The following is an 18,725-nucleotide window of genomic DNA, read 5'->3' as shown; positions in this document are numbered from 1 at the left end:
AAGGAGCGGTTGAAGGTTTCGAGTCGTCGTCTGGAGGAATACGAGAGGCGCCTGCTGGTGCAGGAGCAGCAAATGCAGAAGCTTCTAATGGAATACAAATCTAGACTGGAGGACAGCGAGGAGAGATTACGTCGGCAGCAGGAGGAGAAGGACAGCCAAATGAAAAGTGTCATCTGCAGGTGAGCCTGAAGACCCCCGAGAAAGATGTCCTGTACGTATCTCTGTATATCCACAACTAGTTGGACTTGTTTGCTCATTCCAAATTCTCTTCTCGTAGGCTAATAGCAGTAGAAGAGGAACTGAAGAAAGATCACGCTGAGATGCAGTCCGTCATTGATGCGAAGCAAAAAATCATCGATGCGCAGGTATGAACTTGAGCACGTTTCTACAGCCGGATGGCTCCACGATGCATGTGTCCCTTCTTTTGCTTACATTATAATAATGACCATACAATTATGCGTCTCTTGTTGAAGAGTGTGTAAGAGTGTGAATCACACTGCTTATAAATTGTCATGTTGTACTAATGGAAGAAATCGGAGTATGAGCCCTCAATAGCATGTTTGACCCCCTCTTTCTGAGCTGCTAGTTTACACTGTACCATCCAGTGCAACAAGGATCTATTTAAGATGGGGTAAGAGTCCAAAAACCTTTCAGCATGAGGTCATTTATTGACCATAATGTAGAGCGCCCTCAAAGTGCAAAAATATGTCAAACGGATTAATCTTGGTAGATCTGTTGGCATCAACTCGCAATATTTTTCTATATTAGGAAAAATGTGTATAGTAGTTTTAACTTGTCATTAAAAACAACTTTATTTCTTTACACTATAAAGGCTTTAGTTTGTCCACCAAGTGGAAAATATGTCAACATTTGAAAGGATACAGCTGGTATGTTTAATGCCCAGCCATATATTTTGAAATGCACAGTTCTGTGCTTGTTGTTTGCAATAGTTGTGTACTGTGTAGCTTTCCCATAGTTTTCCCATTACATCAAAAATAATCTAAGAATTAGAAATCATATAGCACAAATGAGGGGAAATGTTTCATATGATGTATGTGCAGGAACATATGTGACTTTTCTTTGCGAGACTCGGGTATGGAACTTCACCAAGTCAGTAACTTATTCTTAACCTCATAGTGTTACATTGACATAGATTAATGCCACATTTGTTTTAAATGGTGGAATGTTTGGGCATTGAGAGCCTCTCTTGCTGACTCCAATAGGGACTCAAAACAGCAGTCACTGGCCAGAGCGGAAACTGAGGAAGTTGGTTGGCACAGTCAACTTAGAGCTTACACTGATCAGAGTGTGATCCTACTTTACAAGCATACGTTCTGAATACCTTGTGCTGTTCCATAATTGTTCCGGGCTCTTGTCTTTCAACTTTGATCTCTTATTGCCAGTGGAACGCAGGTCTACAAACATGCACACCTGTAACTCATTTCATGAGAATGAGTAAGCAGAGCGACAAATGTTTGGTAACTCCATCTCCTTCCTCACAATGTTAGTCTCATCACCACTGTGTTAAATTACAGGTCATAAATGGGACTGTAACGCAAACAGGCAAGTAACCCAAGTGCACTCGATAGCTAAGCAGTGTACCCAGACATGGCCAGTGCACTGACCTCCTACACATTCCAGCTCCTTCCACTCATTTTGGGAGATGGTTACAAAGTGGGGAGGGACTGGATGGTTCTTTTTAAAGGTCCAATAAATCTAATACTCTATATAAAAATCTTGATTTTTTTTTGTTTGCTTCTCCTAGTCACAGAATATCTGATTTTATCCTAATCGTCCCGTTTGTTTCTGCTTACAATAAATTGAACCTAGTAATATTTAAGTAGCGTTCAAATTTTAGGTGAGCTTAACCATACAGTCTGATCTCTGCTCTCAAACATCATTGTGACCATCACATCTATGCTAGTCTGAGTCTGCACCCTCCATAGTTAGGCTTCTGCACCTTGAACTTTGCAGTTCTTCAGTAAGAAGTTAATGTACGCTTAACTTGTCTATGTTTTCCTCTGTTACGTGGGGCAGGCCATATATGGTACACACCGCAAAGTTGAGCCCCACACGTCTTGGTTCTGAAACATTCTTCAATTGAGCTAGCATGGTGCCATCTGTTCGTTTAAAATCCCCACATCTGTGGCAACACTTTTTTTTATTTGCATGTACGATGTTGTTCCCAGCTTTTTTTCTTATCTATCTTTGGTTTGTGTCTGCATGTGGCTTTCAGGAGAAGTAACTGCTTTAATGTTATCTCACACTAGACAGACAGCACATTTGATGTTGGCCCATGTGTAATTGTAGGGTGGTAACTGACAGATTATCGTTGCTGGACATGAGAATTTGACCATGTCCATTCGATGTTAAATAAGTATTCTCCTTCGCCAGGCCTGCTCAGTCTATAGCTTTATAGCCTACTGATGCTTGACAAGTTGTCCCTTGACTACTAAGTCTAACAATTCCATACATACATATGAAGATAAATATACTGTCTCCTCATGAGTGCTTTCTTGTTGAGACAAACCTAGTACATATTATGTGAAGACATATGGTGAACCCTGCAGTTGCTAATGTTACATAAAAATAAGAAAATCTATTTTGTTGTCTTTTCTTTTATAAACAGTATCATGGATTGACGCTTTTAGTATGTTGTATGAGCACTGCCTGCATCACATTTTTCAAACTCTGGATTTTGATGCATTGCTAGAAATATCTTATGCTGCATCCTTTCATAGCCCCATCTCTGCATATGGCATATTGGTCAAGGCTTGTTGTAACATTTCTATCTAGAAGTGTGACTTCATTTCCGAAAAGCAGTTTAGACGAGCAACTTGTAGGGGTGTCAGGATTGTGTGTTATGGGGCACCAGAAGGCTAGAGCCCCCGTGAGCTGGAATGGTGTTTGGAGCAGTGCATTTTGGTCTTCTGTTTTTGTTGTCCTCTTTCTGTTATGTTTTTGCATTCCTTCACCACCCTTTCGTCACACATTTCCTCAACACAACCTTTTGGTACCAGCTTCTGGCTGCTTCACTCCTGTGTTGCTGTGTCTCCTCTGCTGCCAGTGAAAACAGGCCACTCTGTGTTATGTTAGGTTTTTTTTTATTTTCCTTGTAGTCTTCACACTGAAGAACACGCCCATCAAAAAGTTGGTATTTCCTTTGCAAAATGAAACATACACTTCTGCTTTCTGTTTCCCTGTTTGTGGCAAGGACCCAACTGGGGGGGGGAGGGAGGGATTGTTGTACTATTGTCAAGTTTGATAGCAGTGCTTGTTAATTTCTAGTGAGTTTTTGGTTTTCAGAATATGCCTAAAATGTTCTCTTCAGCACCTTCTAGCAGACGGCAGATTTGAAACGTTAGTTAAAAACAAAAACAAAAAGTTGTGAAACCTGGCGCACAATGAAAAGGGAAAATAAGTAGTCCACAAACAGACCGTAAATTGTGGTGTCTCCAGCGCCAGTCAGGAGTCTCTCAAGACCCGACCTAAATAGTACTGTATGTAGAAAATGCAGTAGGCAGCCGGACACTTCAAAAATGTATTTTATTAGTACATAAAAATAGAAAATCGCCATAAAAAACGATGTTTCAGTCCAAAGATCCTGTCTTTGGACCGAAACTCCGGTTTTTATGTTGATTTTTTTTTCCTTCTATTTTTTGTACTCATAAAATTATTTTTGGAGTGCCCGACTGCTTAGTACATTCTCTAGATTTAAGCAGTACCCATATCAAGCACCCAAATATTTCCCATTCTGAGAGCAGAGGGGTGTTTGTTGGTGTATAGGAACAACATTCTAACATAATATAAATACCAGATGGATCCTTTATGGTGGATAATAAGATGCTATACTGTCCCATGCCACAGGTGCTAGTGAAAGTGTAAATAAGCATCGATAAGAAATCACGGTCAGCACGTTTTGGAGCTTGACTTGCACTAAAGCAGAATAATCCTTTAGAAAAGCGTTAGATGTTTCATTTTGCATAGGGGAGGAAAAAAGGTCAGGTTTTCCAATGAATTCCTCGGGAAACGAAGGCTGGAAGTACTGAGTGGGGGAATATTTTCTAATGACCTTCGTCTTTTGCAGGAGAAGAGGATCATATCACTGGACGCAGCCAACACGCGGCTGATGAGTGCACTGACGCAGGTGAAGGAGCGCTATAGCTCGCAGGTGCGCAATGGAATCTCTCCAACCAACCCCACCAAGCTGTCAATCACAGAGAATGGAGAATTTAAGAACAGCAGTTGCTAATCTCCAGTCAGGACTCTGTGCCATCCCTCAGACCCAATGCTGCTACACCAAATGACAAACACAAGCTAGAATATAAGTATATATGTAAAAGTGATGCCTAACGACGCCTTTGCGATCTGGATGGATCCCCAGCCATGCCGCACTGTATATAGAGAGAATGCATTTGTGCTCTGTACAGAACTTGTCCTGTAACATACCAAATCGAAGGTAATAATATGTAGAAGATATCTTTTTTTTATATATATATATAAATATATATATAAAAAACAAAATTATACTTTTTTATTTTGTTTGTGTTTATCCTCCCGTTGACTGGACTGGTAAAGATCAGATAAAAGGATTGACTGAAGGAGCTGTACATATCACACGAATAAAACATTGCTTTGCAGTGTGCAAAGTACTGTATAACGAAGTCTGGGCGAAAGCAAGGATGGGGGGAAATCAGCCGTTACCCCTTCTTACTATTTCATTCCTCTAATGCCTTGGTTTGGTAGGCAATCACACAGTATATACTGTTCTCTGTAGAGTTAAAAATAAAAACGTGAAAGAAATAAAAAATAGAAAGAAATAACTACCAACTGGGGAAGACGAAATGAAAGAGGTTTGAACATTTCTCATGTTCTCTGCAACATATTCAATGAAAACACACACATTTAATCGTTTTAGGATGTTTTTGTTTGTTTTTTAGTAATGTTTTGGAGTTTACAAATCTGTATATATGTATATTTTTGGTTGTAAAATGTAATTATACAGTTCACATATATGATATCATGATCACCTTACACCATCAAGGAAGGCGATGGTCACTCTTTTGTTTAAATTAAAAACACAGACAGTCCAAGATCTGGAGGCCGGGTTTAAATGTAGTATTCCTTTACCCACCATTACATCTTTTTTTATACCAAAAGGTATAAGCAATAAAATAGCATTCGGCATTTAGAGCAAGACCGGGACGTCCTATTGCTACTGACTTGTATACTTAACTTGCTCCTTACCTCGCATATCAAAGAAAGTATCTTCTTCAAAATTGCAACACTCAATCTTTGTCAAATCAGAATGTCACTCCTTTGTAAATGATTCCCCCGGGCCAGAGATATTTCTCAAACTGCAGAGGCCGATTGAAATATCTGAAGGTGAACTATGCCTTGTACTTGTAGAGTATCGTTTGTGCGGTGCCCTGGCTGTTACACGATGTTGTCATTCAATGTTTTGCTCAAATCAGAAGGAGGCGGTTCAGAAGTGACAGGAGCGAGCTAGCATATTCTGATATCGCCTCCGCACTCGTGCTACGAATGTCAATGAAGGATTTTTTTACGATGATATGTAGAGAACAAAAGCAAAATCACATCACTTAATGATGTACTATTTATATTTCACTATTATGATATAAATATACATGTATGCACACAGAAAATACAATGTTTGTCTGCAACCACGGCATTCTCAAACTAGACCCACGTAAGCATGGTCAGCATTAAACATGACTGTGTTTGTGTGGGTAACCGAACACGAGCTGTGCCCGTCGCGTCCCCTCATGTTCTCCCAGCTACATACGATTCGCCTCCCCAGCCTTTCTTTCACATGCTTTGTTTACGGATCCAAATCCTTTGATGCTCCTTAGCCGGATACCATTCAATGTAAATGTCATTTTTTAACCATTTCACTGCCAGCCGGGCGTGCAACGCATTGCACAGAAATGTGTTTGAAGTCCCTTTAGCAGCGAACGGGATAGCACATCTCCGTCACATTGGAGAAACATCTCCTCTTTCCCAGTGGAACCTGGCCACAGGTGGATACCAAGTAAAACAAAAAGGGCTAACCCAAAAGTTGTAAGGACTTGTGACTACTGTCTGATTGAAAGTGAGAGAAGAATCTACACCGTTAATGAATTTTTATTTATTTATTCTCCGTCCCCGTTTCTTTCCCCCGTCCCTCCCCTTTGTTTCTCTCACTTGTTTTGAATATTTTGCCGCTGCGACATCCAGGGATTTTATGGAAAATAAGAATAAAAAAAAGTTTGGTTTTTGAAACCATCAAGGAAATTAGCTATTTTAATAATGTTAATATCTACAATAAAATGGAACTTCTGTATTTAACAAAGTGATTGAGAACTTTTAATTTGCTATTTCCAAACCTCGTCTTGCCTAGAAATCATGACCTTGGGTTGCTGGGGTGTTCTATGTGGTTGGGGTTTTTGACCACGTAATAAGTTATTTAATTGTACAAACTTGCTTTGTAACTTACTATGTAGTACTTCGGAAACAAGAATGCTCCATCCACTCTGCGAGTCTTAGAGGCAAATTCGATATGGTTCAAAGTCTCCGTTTGTCCACTTTGGAGTATATAGAATAAGGCCCTTCAAATCATGTTAATTTTTACTGGAACTGGTGTCTTATGCATGGAACTTTAAACATAGTACATTCTGATCGAGTCAAATACGTGTCCTGGTTGGCTGGGCCTGACATCCCTCTCAATTTCAAGGCAATTCTTAAAGTCTCTTTCAGAAACTCCAGCTCTGATTTAATAAATCAATGATCTTAGCGACACCTTCCTGATATTGTGATAAGATGTTTCCGTTTGCTGCATTCTCCTCACTTCCAGGTGTCCCATGTATAAGAGGAAGCTGACACAAGCCTAGTATTTATAAACCTCTTCTCAGATGCCCACAGCCACTCCAGGTTTGGGGGGAAATCCATACACTTGCACACAGATGAATGCACCTCATTTGCGTATAAACAGACAGTTGGTTGATTGCCTCAGAAACATGGTGTGGCCGGGGGTCCCCGAGGAGGAGAAGTTTGAAAACCATATGAGTGATGGTCATTGTAGCTGATGGAGGAGGGACTTTTAGGGCTGTAGTCTGGTGGCAAATAAAGATTATCTTGACATCCATACATCTGGTGCCTGGTGATTAAATGTTGCTTTCCAACTTGATCTCATTTGTATGCATCTGTGTTTGCACAGGCTCTGGAGAAGCATTTGAAATTCCAAATGATTCTTTCCATTTTCAGACAAACCGCACACCTGACATTCTTCCTGCTGCTTGTCGGTGCAGCACTTGGATTGTGGTGGGAATACTTTGACATTTTATGCTCATTTTGTTGACACGATTGCTTAAATGTTCATCTGGAACAGGAAACCATATTGTTATGGTAATTTATGTGTTACTTAAATACACCTAAAAGTGAACTCCTGCATTTGTCACTGGATCACTTTCATAGAAATGAGACCTTTGCCACATTAGGCCTCGGCCAAGCTTCCCGCTGGCGCGCTGAGGCTCAGGGAAAGCGGGTGCTTTCCCTGGCCTTGCTGGTGCTTTCCCTGCGCGCCGTCGGGGCGGGCCAGTGACGTCACGGAGCTGGTTCGCCCTCATTGGGCGAACCGCTCACGTGACCGGCCCTGCGCGCCGGCAAGCGGGGAAATTTTAAATTCTGGTAAGACCTTTGCTTCCGCGCGCTTGCGGAAGCGTAGGCGAGCCCCTACTAAAGCCGCTCTAATTGCGGCTGTAGGGGCTCCGAACTCAGCAAGCAGGTAACATGGCCGAGGCCTAAGACAGATCTGATGTCTTACTATTCCAATTTACAAATGTAGGAAAATGTCATTTTCTTTGGACCAAAAGCACACATTATTCTAAATGGTTTGTTATAGAAATAAGGATAATATTTAGAATACAAGATGAAAACGTGTGCGCTAAGGTGTTGCACATTATTTGTCTTTGTGCATTAGTTGCCATTTACAAATCCAAGAGTTGACTCCCTGCGACCTTGGGGAAGTCACTTTATTTATTTCTCTGTGCCGTAGGCACCAATATTAGACTTGGAGGAGAAAGTTGGGTTGGGAAACCGGATTCACTAACCGCCAATACAAGCAATCCTGCATTAACTGCTAATGACCTGGAAGGCTGTATTTCAGTGTGGTGACGTATATTGGAGGTTAGTGTCTTTCCCTCGTAAGTCCCTGTGTATAAAAAAAGAGTACTGTGAAAAGGCATTTTTGCTGGGGGGAAAATAAATATATATATATTATATTATATTGCCATGCACTATTCCCTGGCCATATATCCAATGGCAGAGCAGTGATCTTGGATGGATCTCCCTCTTGGTTTGTACCACCTCATCAGTGGAGACATAGAATACACATTAGTTTGTTTCGTCGGTTGCATTGCCAACCAACGTCAGTCTAAAACCTCCACCAGGAACATTGGCTGCCAGTAATTTTTCTACCTGTAGGGAAACAAAATTAACTTTCAATAGGTGACTACTTCTCTCTCCCAACCATTGTCTATTTAATTCTTTCAATAAAACCAAGTTCCCATCCGGCTCAGAATCGCAGCATCGCACCCATTAAAGCAGTGCATTCAAGTTTAGAATGTAGACGTTTTTGCCAGATGGAGACCATGTGGCACAACTTGTCACTACTACATGTTTAGTCATTTGCAATGAAGCAAGTTGTATTATTATTATTTATTATTTTTTCTAAAGCAATCCGCTGCCTTTATTTTAAGCACCCCCACAAATAAATGCACTTGTTTTCCTTCTCTCACACGTCTAATCCTTCACGTTTCTAGGATAATATGGTTGGTTACCTTGTTCACGACTTTGCTTGCTGCTGTCTTCCAATCCATTTGTCCAGTGATGACAAAATCCACTTTTAAAACCAGATAGCCTAAGTCTGTTGTAAGTGAAACATTCAGTAAGTGACTTGTTCGTAAAGCTGGGCCACGCCTGTATAACTAATCCCACCAGTTGTGCCACACCTTTTGTGGGTGGTTTCATTTTGCAATATTACAACAACAGTGACCCACTGCAAGGAAATTAAATGTATTAACCACTTTATAAACCAGATTAAACAACCGGCTATTGTCATTTAAAGATATTAGCTTTTCCATGTACAAATTCAGAGTTATGCAATTGTCCTTGTATATATCTTATGTACCCATCTAAGGCCCAGATCCCCAAAAGCGTGCTAAACTGTAACCGCCTCTACCCGCCTTCATATGAATGGGAGGCGAGGCGTGCTAAAGCTTAGCACCCTTTTGTGTATCTGAGCCCAAGTCTTTAAATGTCAATATCTATTTTTTGTGGGTACACAATTTTTTTTGTATTTTGTTTTAATACATTTTTTCAAGCCACAAACACAGAAGCACAATTATTAACGTCTCTGTAGAGTTAAAGGAAATAGTGATTTGCATTACAGGTCTAGGAAGGGGTTAATGATGTCATTGGCAACTTTTTTCTTTTTCACACAAAAAGACGTTGCAGAATTAGTACCGTATGCTTCAGCATACAGCAAACACTTCCCCATACAGCGTAATGGAAAAGCACAGCTATTACAGACAAGCTGGAAAAAAACCACAGCTAAGCGTACTGTATACTGAAGCAGTGTTTTTTTTTCTGTTTTAATAAAAGGGGATCACATTTACAAATATGTGCGGTTTGTATTTAATCCCTCCAGCTGTTCTTTGCGCTACAGCAGCACATAAATAACGTTCAGATCTATTTGAACAACTTGTGTTCAGCACCCCACAGTAAGTTGTGTTTTATAACCTGGGAGTTAGGCGCGCGAGTACTGCCTAAATAAAAGACCAATCCAGCGCACACAGAATTTCTGGTGACGTCCGTGAGCTGTAGGACTGACGGAGCAAGGACACCAGGGGAACAGTTGCTGCCAGATGCATCTGTCCATCATACAATATCTCTTGATTGCCATGAATTCAAACGGGTACATTAGCTCCATAAGATAAATATTTTATTTGTGCAAATAGATAACAGGAACATGTATTATAAATAACCTGTTTCCAAATACTTGCAGTACTTATGCCCTGCATACAGCACCATAATGTTCCTGTTTGATACATGCAATAAAGTACAAACATCCTTATGGACAGCAAATAAAGATGGCTTTTAGAATAGGCAGCAAATCATAAGATGGCTTCAATACAAGCTCTATCTTTTTTGTTTGTTTTAATAATGTAGCCCTAACACACTTCAAATAAAGTATATGTAAGCTATGCAAAATACATTTGCAATATAAAGATAGATATATATATATATATATATTTCCATTGGACTAGCCATTTTAAGTTAATGTCACTTTTGACACTGCAAGGCTAACCCACATTGAACTATATTAGTATAACGCTGGTTAATGCATCTTCTGGAACGGCACAAACATGGCTTTTATTCACTGCTGCCATCTATAATAATAATTTATTCGTTAATAGTTTGTTCTTCAGTAGCGCTGCTAGTTTTACGTAGCGCTTTACAGAGACATTTTGCAGGCACAAGTCCCTGCCCCGTAGAGCTTACAATCTGTTTTGGTGCCTGAGGCACAGGGAGATAAAGTGACTTGCCCAAGGTCACAAGGAGCAGACACCGGGAATTGAATCAGGTTCTCCTGCTTCAAACTCAGTGCCAGAGTCAGTGTCTACTCACTGAGCCACTCCTCCCAATCTCCATCTGAAACATTGTGTAAGGAAAGTGGTACAGTATAGGGAGTTTGGTGATGAGACTTGTGTTATTCCAGAAAAAGCCGAAACCAGGGAGATTACTAATGCATCTGAATTCACTTCAGTCTTCCTGCATTATAACATTCCAGCACACATGAAATATAGCTGCTTGCGGACTGCTCAGAACAGGGGTGGGCAACTGAGCCACCTGTGCTGAAGCAGGGATATCCTTAAAACCTGACCTGTTGGTGGCCCTTGAGGACCGGAGTTGGCCACCCCTTACTTTAGAAGAAAATACCTATTAACTACAACTACTTATTCAGAGTAGAGGGATGAAAGGCATTGTGCTCCACATTCAGGACCTCTAACATCAGTTAGGCCGATAAGAAAACAATACCTTGCCCTGGAGAGACAGCAAGGCCGCTGCCTCCTGCTTGTAATGTCCTTCCTTGAAATGGTCCAACAGTGGTAACCAATCCTTCAGGATCTGTTGGAAACAGGAATGTAATACATGATATCTATGCAAGAGTTGTTTCCCATTCACAAACACTATTCCTCAGAGTTTAGAGGGGAATAGAGTTTCAATGCCATGTTAAGAAAGATACTGACATGCCCCATAGAAACACATTTTTGGGTCGGTTATTCCAAATGTGAACTAAAAAATAGCCCTTTATTGATTAACTATTTTTTTTAAATGCAACTTGTCTGGATAGTTTGTGCATTTGAGAAATACATTTGTATGGGCCTGAGAGCTTGCCAATAAATCTGTCTCTTTAAACCTCCCCTCATGACAACGTCGCCAGGCTACATTTTAAGAATGAACTATTGAATTACTGAGCACACAGGTTTGCACTTAAGGTGCATGTGAATCCATGATTGGGTGACCCTAAAACGTGACCTGGTTTTTGGTGTCTTGAGTAAAGGGTTAAGAAACACTGTAATTAAATATATATATATATATATATATATATATATATATATATATATATATATATATATATATATCCCTGTCATGTTCTCTAACAAATAGAATAAAGCAGACAAAATGTTTTATTTAATTAAAAAAATATGGGTCTTATATATAAATAAATAAATTTGTATTTTTTTTGCGGGGGGGGGGGGGGGTTACTGCATTAAAACACGATGTGCAAAATCGCACTAGGGCTGTAAGAATAATTAGGAATAGCGTCACTGCCCTTTGTACAGTATCTCCACATGTATAAAACGACTGTAATTGAAGTATAGGGTGAACTGATTGATGTTTTTTTTTGGAAACTATACATACAGTAAAGGCAAATAAATGACTTTTCGGAAGTGCATGGAGCAGGAAGGGGAAGCGTGTAGATCGCCGCACAATTTCCTTCTGTCAAAAGTATATTTGGCGTCCAGCTGTAGGAGGCCCCTGTGGACCAGCGCACAGAACCAGTGGCAGTGTCGTAGTACAGTCCGATCCAGGCGGTTTGAAAAGCAAGCGTGTTCGTGACCAGCGCTGCCAGCTCTGAAACATCCTTGATGTCTGCAAGGTCCACGTAGTTTTTTCTGCAGTAGTTGCGTGCGTCTTCCCAAGTCATAGCGGTTTTGACTAGCTCAAATTTACGAGGCTGGCTGGAGACATGCAGGGTAAAAACTGGATGCCAGGGAGATAAAACGCAGATAAGCGGCAGTGTAGCAAAATATGAAGTCTAATAAGGCCGCGCTTATAGTGACGGCGACGTCAGGCTGCGGTCGCTGGAAAAATCAAATAGAGATGGCTTCCAGCGATCGCGCCCAAGCCGTCGCGATTACTATAAGCGCACGCGACGGCGGCAATGCATTTGTTTTCACGCGCCAGCACTATAAGCGCAGCCTTAGGCACTTCGACGTGTTAATGACAATCTAGACACTGGAGACAGAAACAATATTATTCCCCGGAGTAATTACTGCAGATTAACAACCCTACTTTAACTGCTCGGTTCACTTAAGCAGGGGATCCCTGATTTATGGAGACAAAACTACTCGGGGGGGAGGCAATTTTCAGTCAAGTTACTGAGCAGATAAAAAATAAAATCTATTCCTCAGAACTGGCAAAGGGTCTCTGTATTGGAGCCATTCCATAGAAGTAGAAAGTACTTAGGGACCCGATTAATGCAGCGCACACAGGTCAGCGTCCACTCCCATTCAGGTCAATAGGAGTTACCGCCAGTTCAGGTGCGTTCGCCCATAGTGTGTGAAGTACTCCATATAAACCAACATTGCAGCGGGTTTCTTTTCATGGAGTCAAAATCTTTGGCATTTGGACAGGAACTGTATGTTTAAGTGTACAAATCCGTACTGTCTGTGTAGCCGGAGGATTTGAGAAAACCCCACTTTTAACATCCAACGTTATCACTACAAGTAATATATATTCTATGCCCCCTATTTAATATGCTTTTCTGCCTCTCTTATTTGGGGGAATCTTTGATCCCCATCAAGTCCATAGAAGCAATAAGGAACGCTTATTTCATCATTTTCTGTATATATAACTTGGGCACAAACGCTTTACCCGCCGGAAATCAATAATGACATTATTTAGTTGAAAACATTTGATCTATTTATTCACTTACCTTTTTGTGTGAACTGCAAGTGTAAAGTCCTACAAGTTTTAAAGCACCTGCGCTTGTTCCCGCGTCCCTGATATACGGAAACGCAGAAAGGTGAGCAGTAAAACCTGCGCACATGCACCCCCGCCTACAGAAAGTGGCTATACTCTCCGATAAGCAGGCGATATAGAGCAGCGGTGCTCAGCTTCAGTCCTCAAGCTCCCCCAACCGGTCAGGTTTTCAGGATACCCCTGCTTCAGCACAGGTGGCCCAATCAGTCCCTGCTTCAGCACAGGTGGCTCAATCAGTCCCTGCTTCAGCACAGGTGGCTCAATCAGTCCCTGCTTCGGCACAGGTGGCTCAATCAGTCCCTGCTTCAGCACAGGTGGCTCAATCAGAGGTTCAGTCTTCGATTGAGCTACCTATGCTGAAGCTGGGATACCCTGAAATCTGACCTTTTGGGGGTTCTTGACGACTGGAATTGAGCACCCCTGATATAGAGGGTACTATTAAGTAGGATTTGATAGGACACTTTTAATGTGTGATCGTTCGTTAGTTGTTATACTGCGGGTGGGCAGGAAAAAAAAGGAAAGGATTTCAAATAACAAAATGCAGAGTTTGTTAAACTGGAAATCATGTTTATTTGATAATGGTCAACTCTGTATAATGATGGATATAAATGTGCAAATCATTGTTAGCATTCCTATTTCTCCACAAAAACTACTGTTTGTACTTCATGTTTCTCTGTAACGTTGCGCTTGCTTTAATAAAAAAACATATTTAAGAAAAAAACACATTGGTCTTTATACAGCATATAAAGGATTTCTTTAATGCTATATCTAGCAAATAAAACTGGCTTTGTTTCCCCGTTTTAATGATCACAGATTGCACTTTTAAAATTCATTATCTCGCACCCTCTAAGGCTAAGGCCCGCTGCCTCAGACCCCGCGCCCGCACTGCAGACAGGCGGTGCGTGGAGAGGCACTTGACCGCTATCTGCGGTCTGTAGGGAGCGGGGGGCGTGGCCAAAATGGGTCGGGTGGGCGCGGCCATCACACTGCTCCCTCCCCCGCTCCCCGCAGCCTCCCTGCTCCCCGAAGCCTCCTCTCCTCATTGCCAGGGGTCCCCCCCCCATGCATCTGCTGAAACTGCAGACTATGAGGAGTCTGTGGCAGGGAGCAGGGGGAAGCTCCCTTGGTGCTGCAGCTGCTTTCCCTCTCCTCCCTGCTCCCCGAAGCCTCCCCTCCTCCTCTCCTCATTGGCTCACAGCCACACCACGTGACGCGTCGCCGCTTGGGATTACAATTCTCTTGAATCCCCTGGCGGCTGACGCGTCACAGCGTGTAGTGAGCCGTGCCGAGAGGAGGGACTGGGACCTGCTTGGGAGGACACCATCACATGGTGAGTAGCGCTCACGCGGCCGCGCGCGCCGCCAGACACAGCGGGACCAAAGCCTAACAGGGACTACACGGTTCTCATATCAGCAATGTAAGGGAGAAGGAGCGGCTTAGTGAGTAAAGACACTGATTGACACTGAGTTTGAAGCAGGGGAACCTGGTTCAATTCCTGGTGTCGTCTCCTTGTGACCTTGGGCAAGTCACTTTATCTCCCTGTGCCTCAGGCACCAACAACATAGATTGTAAGCTCTACGGGGCAGGGACCTGTGCCTGCAAAATGTCTCTGTAAAGTGCTGTGTACAACTAGCAGCGCTATACAAAAACATGCTATTATTATTATTATTATTATTATTATTATTATTACTAAAATAAATCTAGAAAGAAACAAAGTCCCAAGCAGGTTACCTGCGAGCAAAAGGAAGGCGAGTTCTGAGTGTCCCATCACTGCTGCGTTGGGGTTCTCTTTACTGGCAGGAAGATGGTCTACAACTCTGAGACCTCACTTAAATATGATCAGTATGATTTGCCTATCTAAAGCCACCCATTCAAATGACAATTTTCATACCGGCGACTCCTTACGCATATTATGCAAATGGCATATTTATTATATGTTATCTCCTGCTTGTTTGGCCTTTATGGGGCTCAGAGATGTGATTTCACAGCATATAAAAGCATCAATATTACATTCCCCACCCTTTTTTTTCCTTATTATTTTTATATGTAAAGCATGTGACCATGTATAATTCTACATTCTTACCTAAACTGGCAATCGTTTGGTGCTCCTGTTATACATCTGTAAAAATCCTGATTGTGTGACTAATATAATGGCTGCTTCAGTCAGTGTAACTCAGCAGCTACGATGTATCCTTATAATACTAAGGTAACATTATTGTTACAGTTCGCAGCTCACACTGCTGGGAATATTGGCAACAGATCATCACAAACAGGAAAGTGTTGCAAAGATCTTGCACTGCTTGGGAGGTGGGTTAAAACCTGCTACAGAAATGAAAGGAAGCTTTAAAATGCATAAAAATGGCATTAAGAGTAGAATAATAAAAATTGAAAATGCAGCAAGTGTTATCTAATACAGAACAAATTTATTTAAAAACATCTAAAATGTCATATGTATTCCTGCTTTAAATAGGGTCCATGAAGTCAATAGGGAATTTTGGCTCAAAACTGCCCGATCGGTTGCTTTGGCAGATATAGAATAAGTCCCTAAATGTATTGTATTGTATGTCTTTATTTATATAGCGCCATTAGTGTACATAGCGCTTCACAGTAGTAATACACGTGGTAATCAAATAAATAACAGATAGTATAAATAACAGATCATGGGAATAAGTGCTTCAGGCATAAAAGTAACATTAAGGAAGAGGAGTCCCTGCCCCGAGGAGCTTACAATCTAATTGGTAGGTAGGTAGAACGTACAGAGACAGTAGGAGGGAGTTCTGGTAAGTGTGTCTGCAGGGGGCCAAGCTTTATGTATCGTGATCAGAATGTTCACAGTGCTATTCATATGCTTCTTTAAGCAAGTGTGTCTTAAGGTGGGTCTTAAAGGTGGATAGAGAGGGTGCTAGTCGGGTACTGAGGAGAAGGGCATTCCAGAGGTGCGGGGCAGTCAGTGAAAAAGGTTTAAGGCGGGAGAGGGCTTTAGATACAAAGGGGGTAGAAAGAAGACATCCTTGGGAAGAACGCAAGAGTCGGGAGGGTGCATAACGAGAATGTACGGTCCAATCTGGTTTCATATTTATTAGAGCAGGGATGCGCAATATTTTTCCCCTGCTCTCCTCCCCTGCTCGCCTCTCTCCCCTCCTCCCCCACTCGGGTCCATGGCAACGCGACGTCACGCGACCGCGCAGGGTTATTTGACGCGGGATTAACATGACGATGCGTCACTGGAAGCCCAGGTAAGTTAGTTACAGAGGCCTCGCGCCGCCCCCCGGCATTTAATTGAAATGCTTTGGGGGAGAGTGCGGGACCTCTGTAACTGCCGTGCGCCCCCCCTCCCCCCCCCCGGGACTATAGTTCCAAAAAAGCAGCAAATCATTTATTTGCTCCATCTACTCCTACACATCTTGTTTTGTGTTATTTGTGTATATATGCTGATAAACGTGACCACCCACAATGCCAGCGGGGTCTAATGTAGGGAAAAATAAAGCTTATTTAAAAGAATTAAAAAAACATATCTAGCTACCGGACTACTGCCTGTTCCAGCTGTCTTAGAGTACATAAGGCCATTGATCACAGCCCCATGTGTTCCCAGCCATGACCTAGAAATAGTCCAGTCACTTCCAGCACCTGTCAATGAAATGATTAAGCCTGGTATGTGATCTCCTTTCCCTCCGCCCTCGCGCTGTATGTGTATTAACCATGGGATTGTAGCATTCTACTTTTTAGAACCAACAATGTACAGAGATGGGGTGTGGCTGGGTTTATATGTGATGCTTGTATGTGGGAGAAGGGGGTGTATATGATTCCTGTATGGAGTGTGTGAATATATATGATGCATGTATGGGGGGGGGGGATGTATAAATGATGCATGTATGGAGTGTGCGCATGTGTATATGTGATTCATGTATGGAGTGTGCGCGTGTGTACATATGATGCATGGGTGTGGGGTGTATATATGATGCATGTATGGGTATGATGTATAAATGATGCATGTGTGGGGTGTGGGTGTGTATATGAGATCCATGTATGGGGGCGAGGGGGGTGTATATGATTCCTGTATGGAGTGTGCATATATGATGCATCTACGGAGATGTATATATGATGCATGTATGGGGTGTGGGTGTGTATATGAGATGCATGTATGGAGTGTGTATATATGATGCATGTACGGGGTGTGTGTATATAGTGGCAAGAAAAAGTTTGTGAATGATAACTGATAATTATGGAAATTCCATAGTTTTCCCATGATAACCTTCTTCAATCAAAACCAACCTTTTCTTAAATATGGATAGGGTTTATAATAACCAATTCCATGTCTTTTGAAACAAAATGGTGTATGAATTAAACAAACAATGAGTTCTTAAGAGTCAGGGTATGTGAAACCCTGGTTTTAATTATTTATTTATTTAGTTATAAAATATTTTACCAGGAAATAATACATTTAGAGTTACCTCTCGTTTCAAGTATGTCCTGGGCACAGAGTTAAGACAAATAATACATGGTTACAAATACAGTTACATAAATGAACAGGGTATACTTTATATACAAGACATTGCATGCACAGTTAAAGATAATATATATTATTGGCGTATGAAACAGTTATAGACCAGATTAAAATGTGTGACAGCCTTAGATTTGAAAGAACTTAGACTGGTGGTGGATGTAAGAGTCTCTGGTAGGTTGTTCCAGTTTTGGGGTGCACGGTAAGAGAAGGAGGAGCGGCCGGATACTTTGTTGAGCCTTAGGACCATGAACAGTCTTTTGGAGTCTGATCTCCGGTGATAAGTGCTGCATGTGGTAGGGGTGAGGAGCTTGTTCAGATAGCTGGGTAGCTTGCCCATAAAGAATTTGAAAGCAAGACAGGAAAGGTGAACTTTGCGCCTAGACTCGAGTGATGACCAATCTAGTTCTTTGAGCATTTCGCAGTGATGTGTGTTATAGTTGCATTGGAGAACAAAACGACAAATTGAATTGTAGAGGGTGTCAAGTTTGCTAAGGTGGGTTTGAGATGCCGAGCCATATACTATGTCTCCATTTTATCAGCTAAATTAGAGGGGATAATTAGAATCAGGTGTTTACATAATTAGGTAGATGTTCAGGGATGAGTTTGGGAGGCCCCACCCTATATAAAGATCAGACACTTTGTGAGTTTGGTCATCACCATACAGGTGTGTGGAAACATCATGCCACGATCAAAAGAAATCTGAGAGGACCTCAGAAAAGCAGTTATTGATGCTCATCTGTCTAGAAAGGCATTTCTAAGGATTTGTGGGCTCCACCAATCCACTGTCAGACAGTCTACAAATGGAGAAAGTTTAAGATAAGTCACTCTACCCAAGGGCGTCCTACCAAAATCTCTCCAAGAACAAAACCGCAAATCATCCAGGAAGTCACAA

The 18,725-nt window shown here is 41.7% G+C and overlaps 2 protein-coding genes across 18 annotated transcripts in view; one reads left to right on the top strand and one right to left on the bottom strand.

The window, feature by feature from the left end:
- Positions 1-6,353, top strand: part of RASAL2 (RAS protein activator like 2) — a 264,917-nt gene extending 258,564 nt beyond the window's left edge. For 15 of the 17 annotated variants that reach the window (XM_075616626.1, XM_075616628.1, XM_075616624.1 and 12 more), the window contains 3 exons: positions 1-179; positions 278-365; positions 4,088-6,353. The exon at positions 1-179 is cut by the window's left edge and continues 24 nt beyond it. In XM_075616626.1, the coding sequence (XP_075472741.1) occupies positions 1-179; positions 278-365; positions 4,088-4,252 (432 nt within the window). In that variant the 3' untranslated portion in view covers positions 4,253-6,353. Of the gene's footprint in view, positions 180-277; positions 366-1,535; positions 1,564-4,087 lie in introns of all 17 variants that reach the window. The other 2 variants (XM_075616618.1, XM_075616617.1) reach the window with 1 other exon arrangement.
- A 1,889-nt stretch (positions 6,354-8,242) lies between these two features.
- On the bottom strand, positions 8,243-12,293 carry CLEC20A (C-type lectin domain containing 20A). The gene is made up of 4 exons (XM_075616631.1): positions 11,986-12,293; positions 11,098-11,187; positions 8,838-8,923; positions 8,243-8,475 (listed from the first exon to the last, which is right to left on the bottom strand). Exons 1-4 carry the CDS (start codon positions 12,269-12,271, stop codon positions 8,392-8,394), a joined length of 546 nt encoding a protein of 181 aa, XP_075472746.1. The 5' UTR covers positions 12,272-12,293; the 3' UTR covers positions 8,243-8,391.
- Between the last annotated feature and the right edge of the window lie 6,432 nt (positions 12,294-18,725).

This window comes from Ascaphus truei, chromosome 10, assembly GCF_040206685.1.
Source record: "Ascaphus truei isolate aAscTru1 chromosome 10, aAscTru1.hap1, whole genome shotgun sequence".
NCBI classification, from domain to species: domain Eukaryota; kingdom Metazoa; phylum Chordata; class Amphibia; order Anura; family Ascaphidae; genus Ascaphus; species Ascaphus truei.
The sequence above is the reverse complement of the archived record's forward strand: the minus strand, read 5'-3'. Positions and strand labels throughout refer to the sequence as shown.

Coding starts and splice junctions, on each gene's coding strand:
- CLEC20A (XM_075616631.1), bottom strand. CDS start 12,271: ATGACTTGGGAAGACGCACGCAACTACTGCAGAAAAAACTACGTGGAC. Junction 8,924..11,097: donor TGCTGTCTCTCCAGGGCAAG/GTATTGTTTTCT, acceptor CACTTACAACAG/ACTTAGGCTATCTGGTTTTA. Junction 8,476..8,837: donor CAAGCAAAGTCGTGAACAAG/GTAACCAACCAT, acceptor GTTTCCCTACAG/GTAGAAAAATTACTGGCAGC.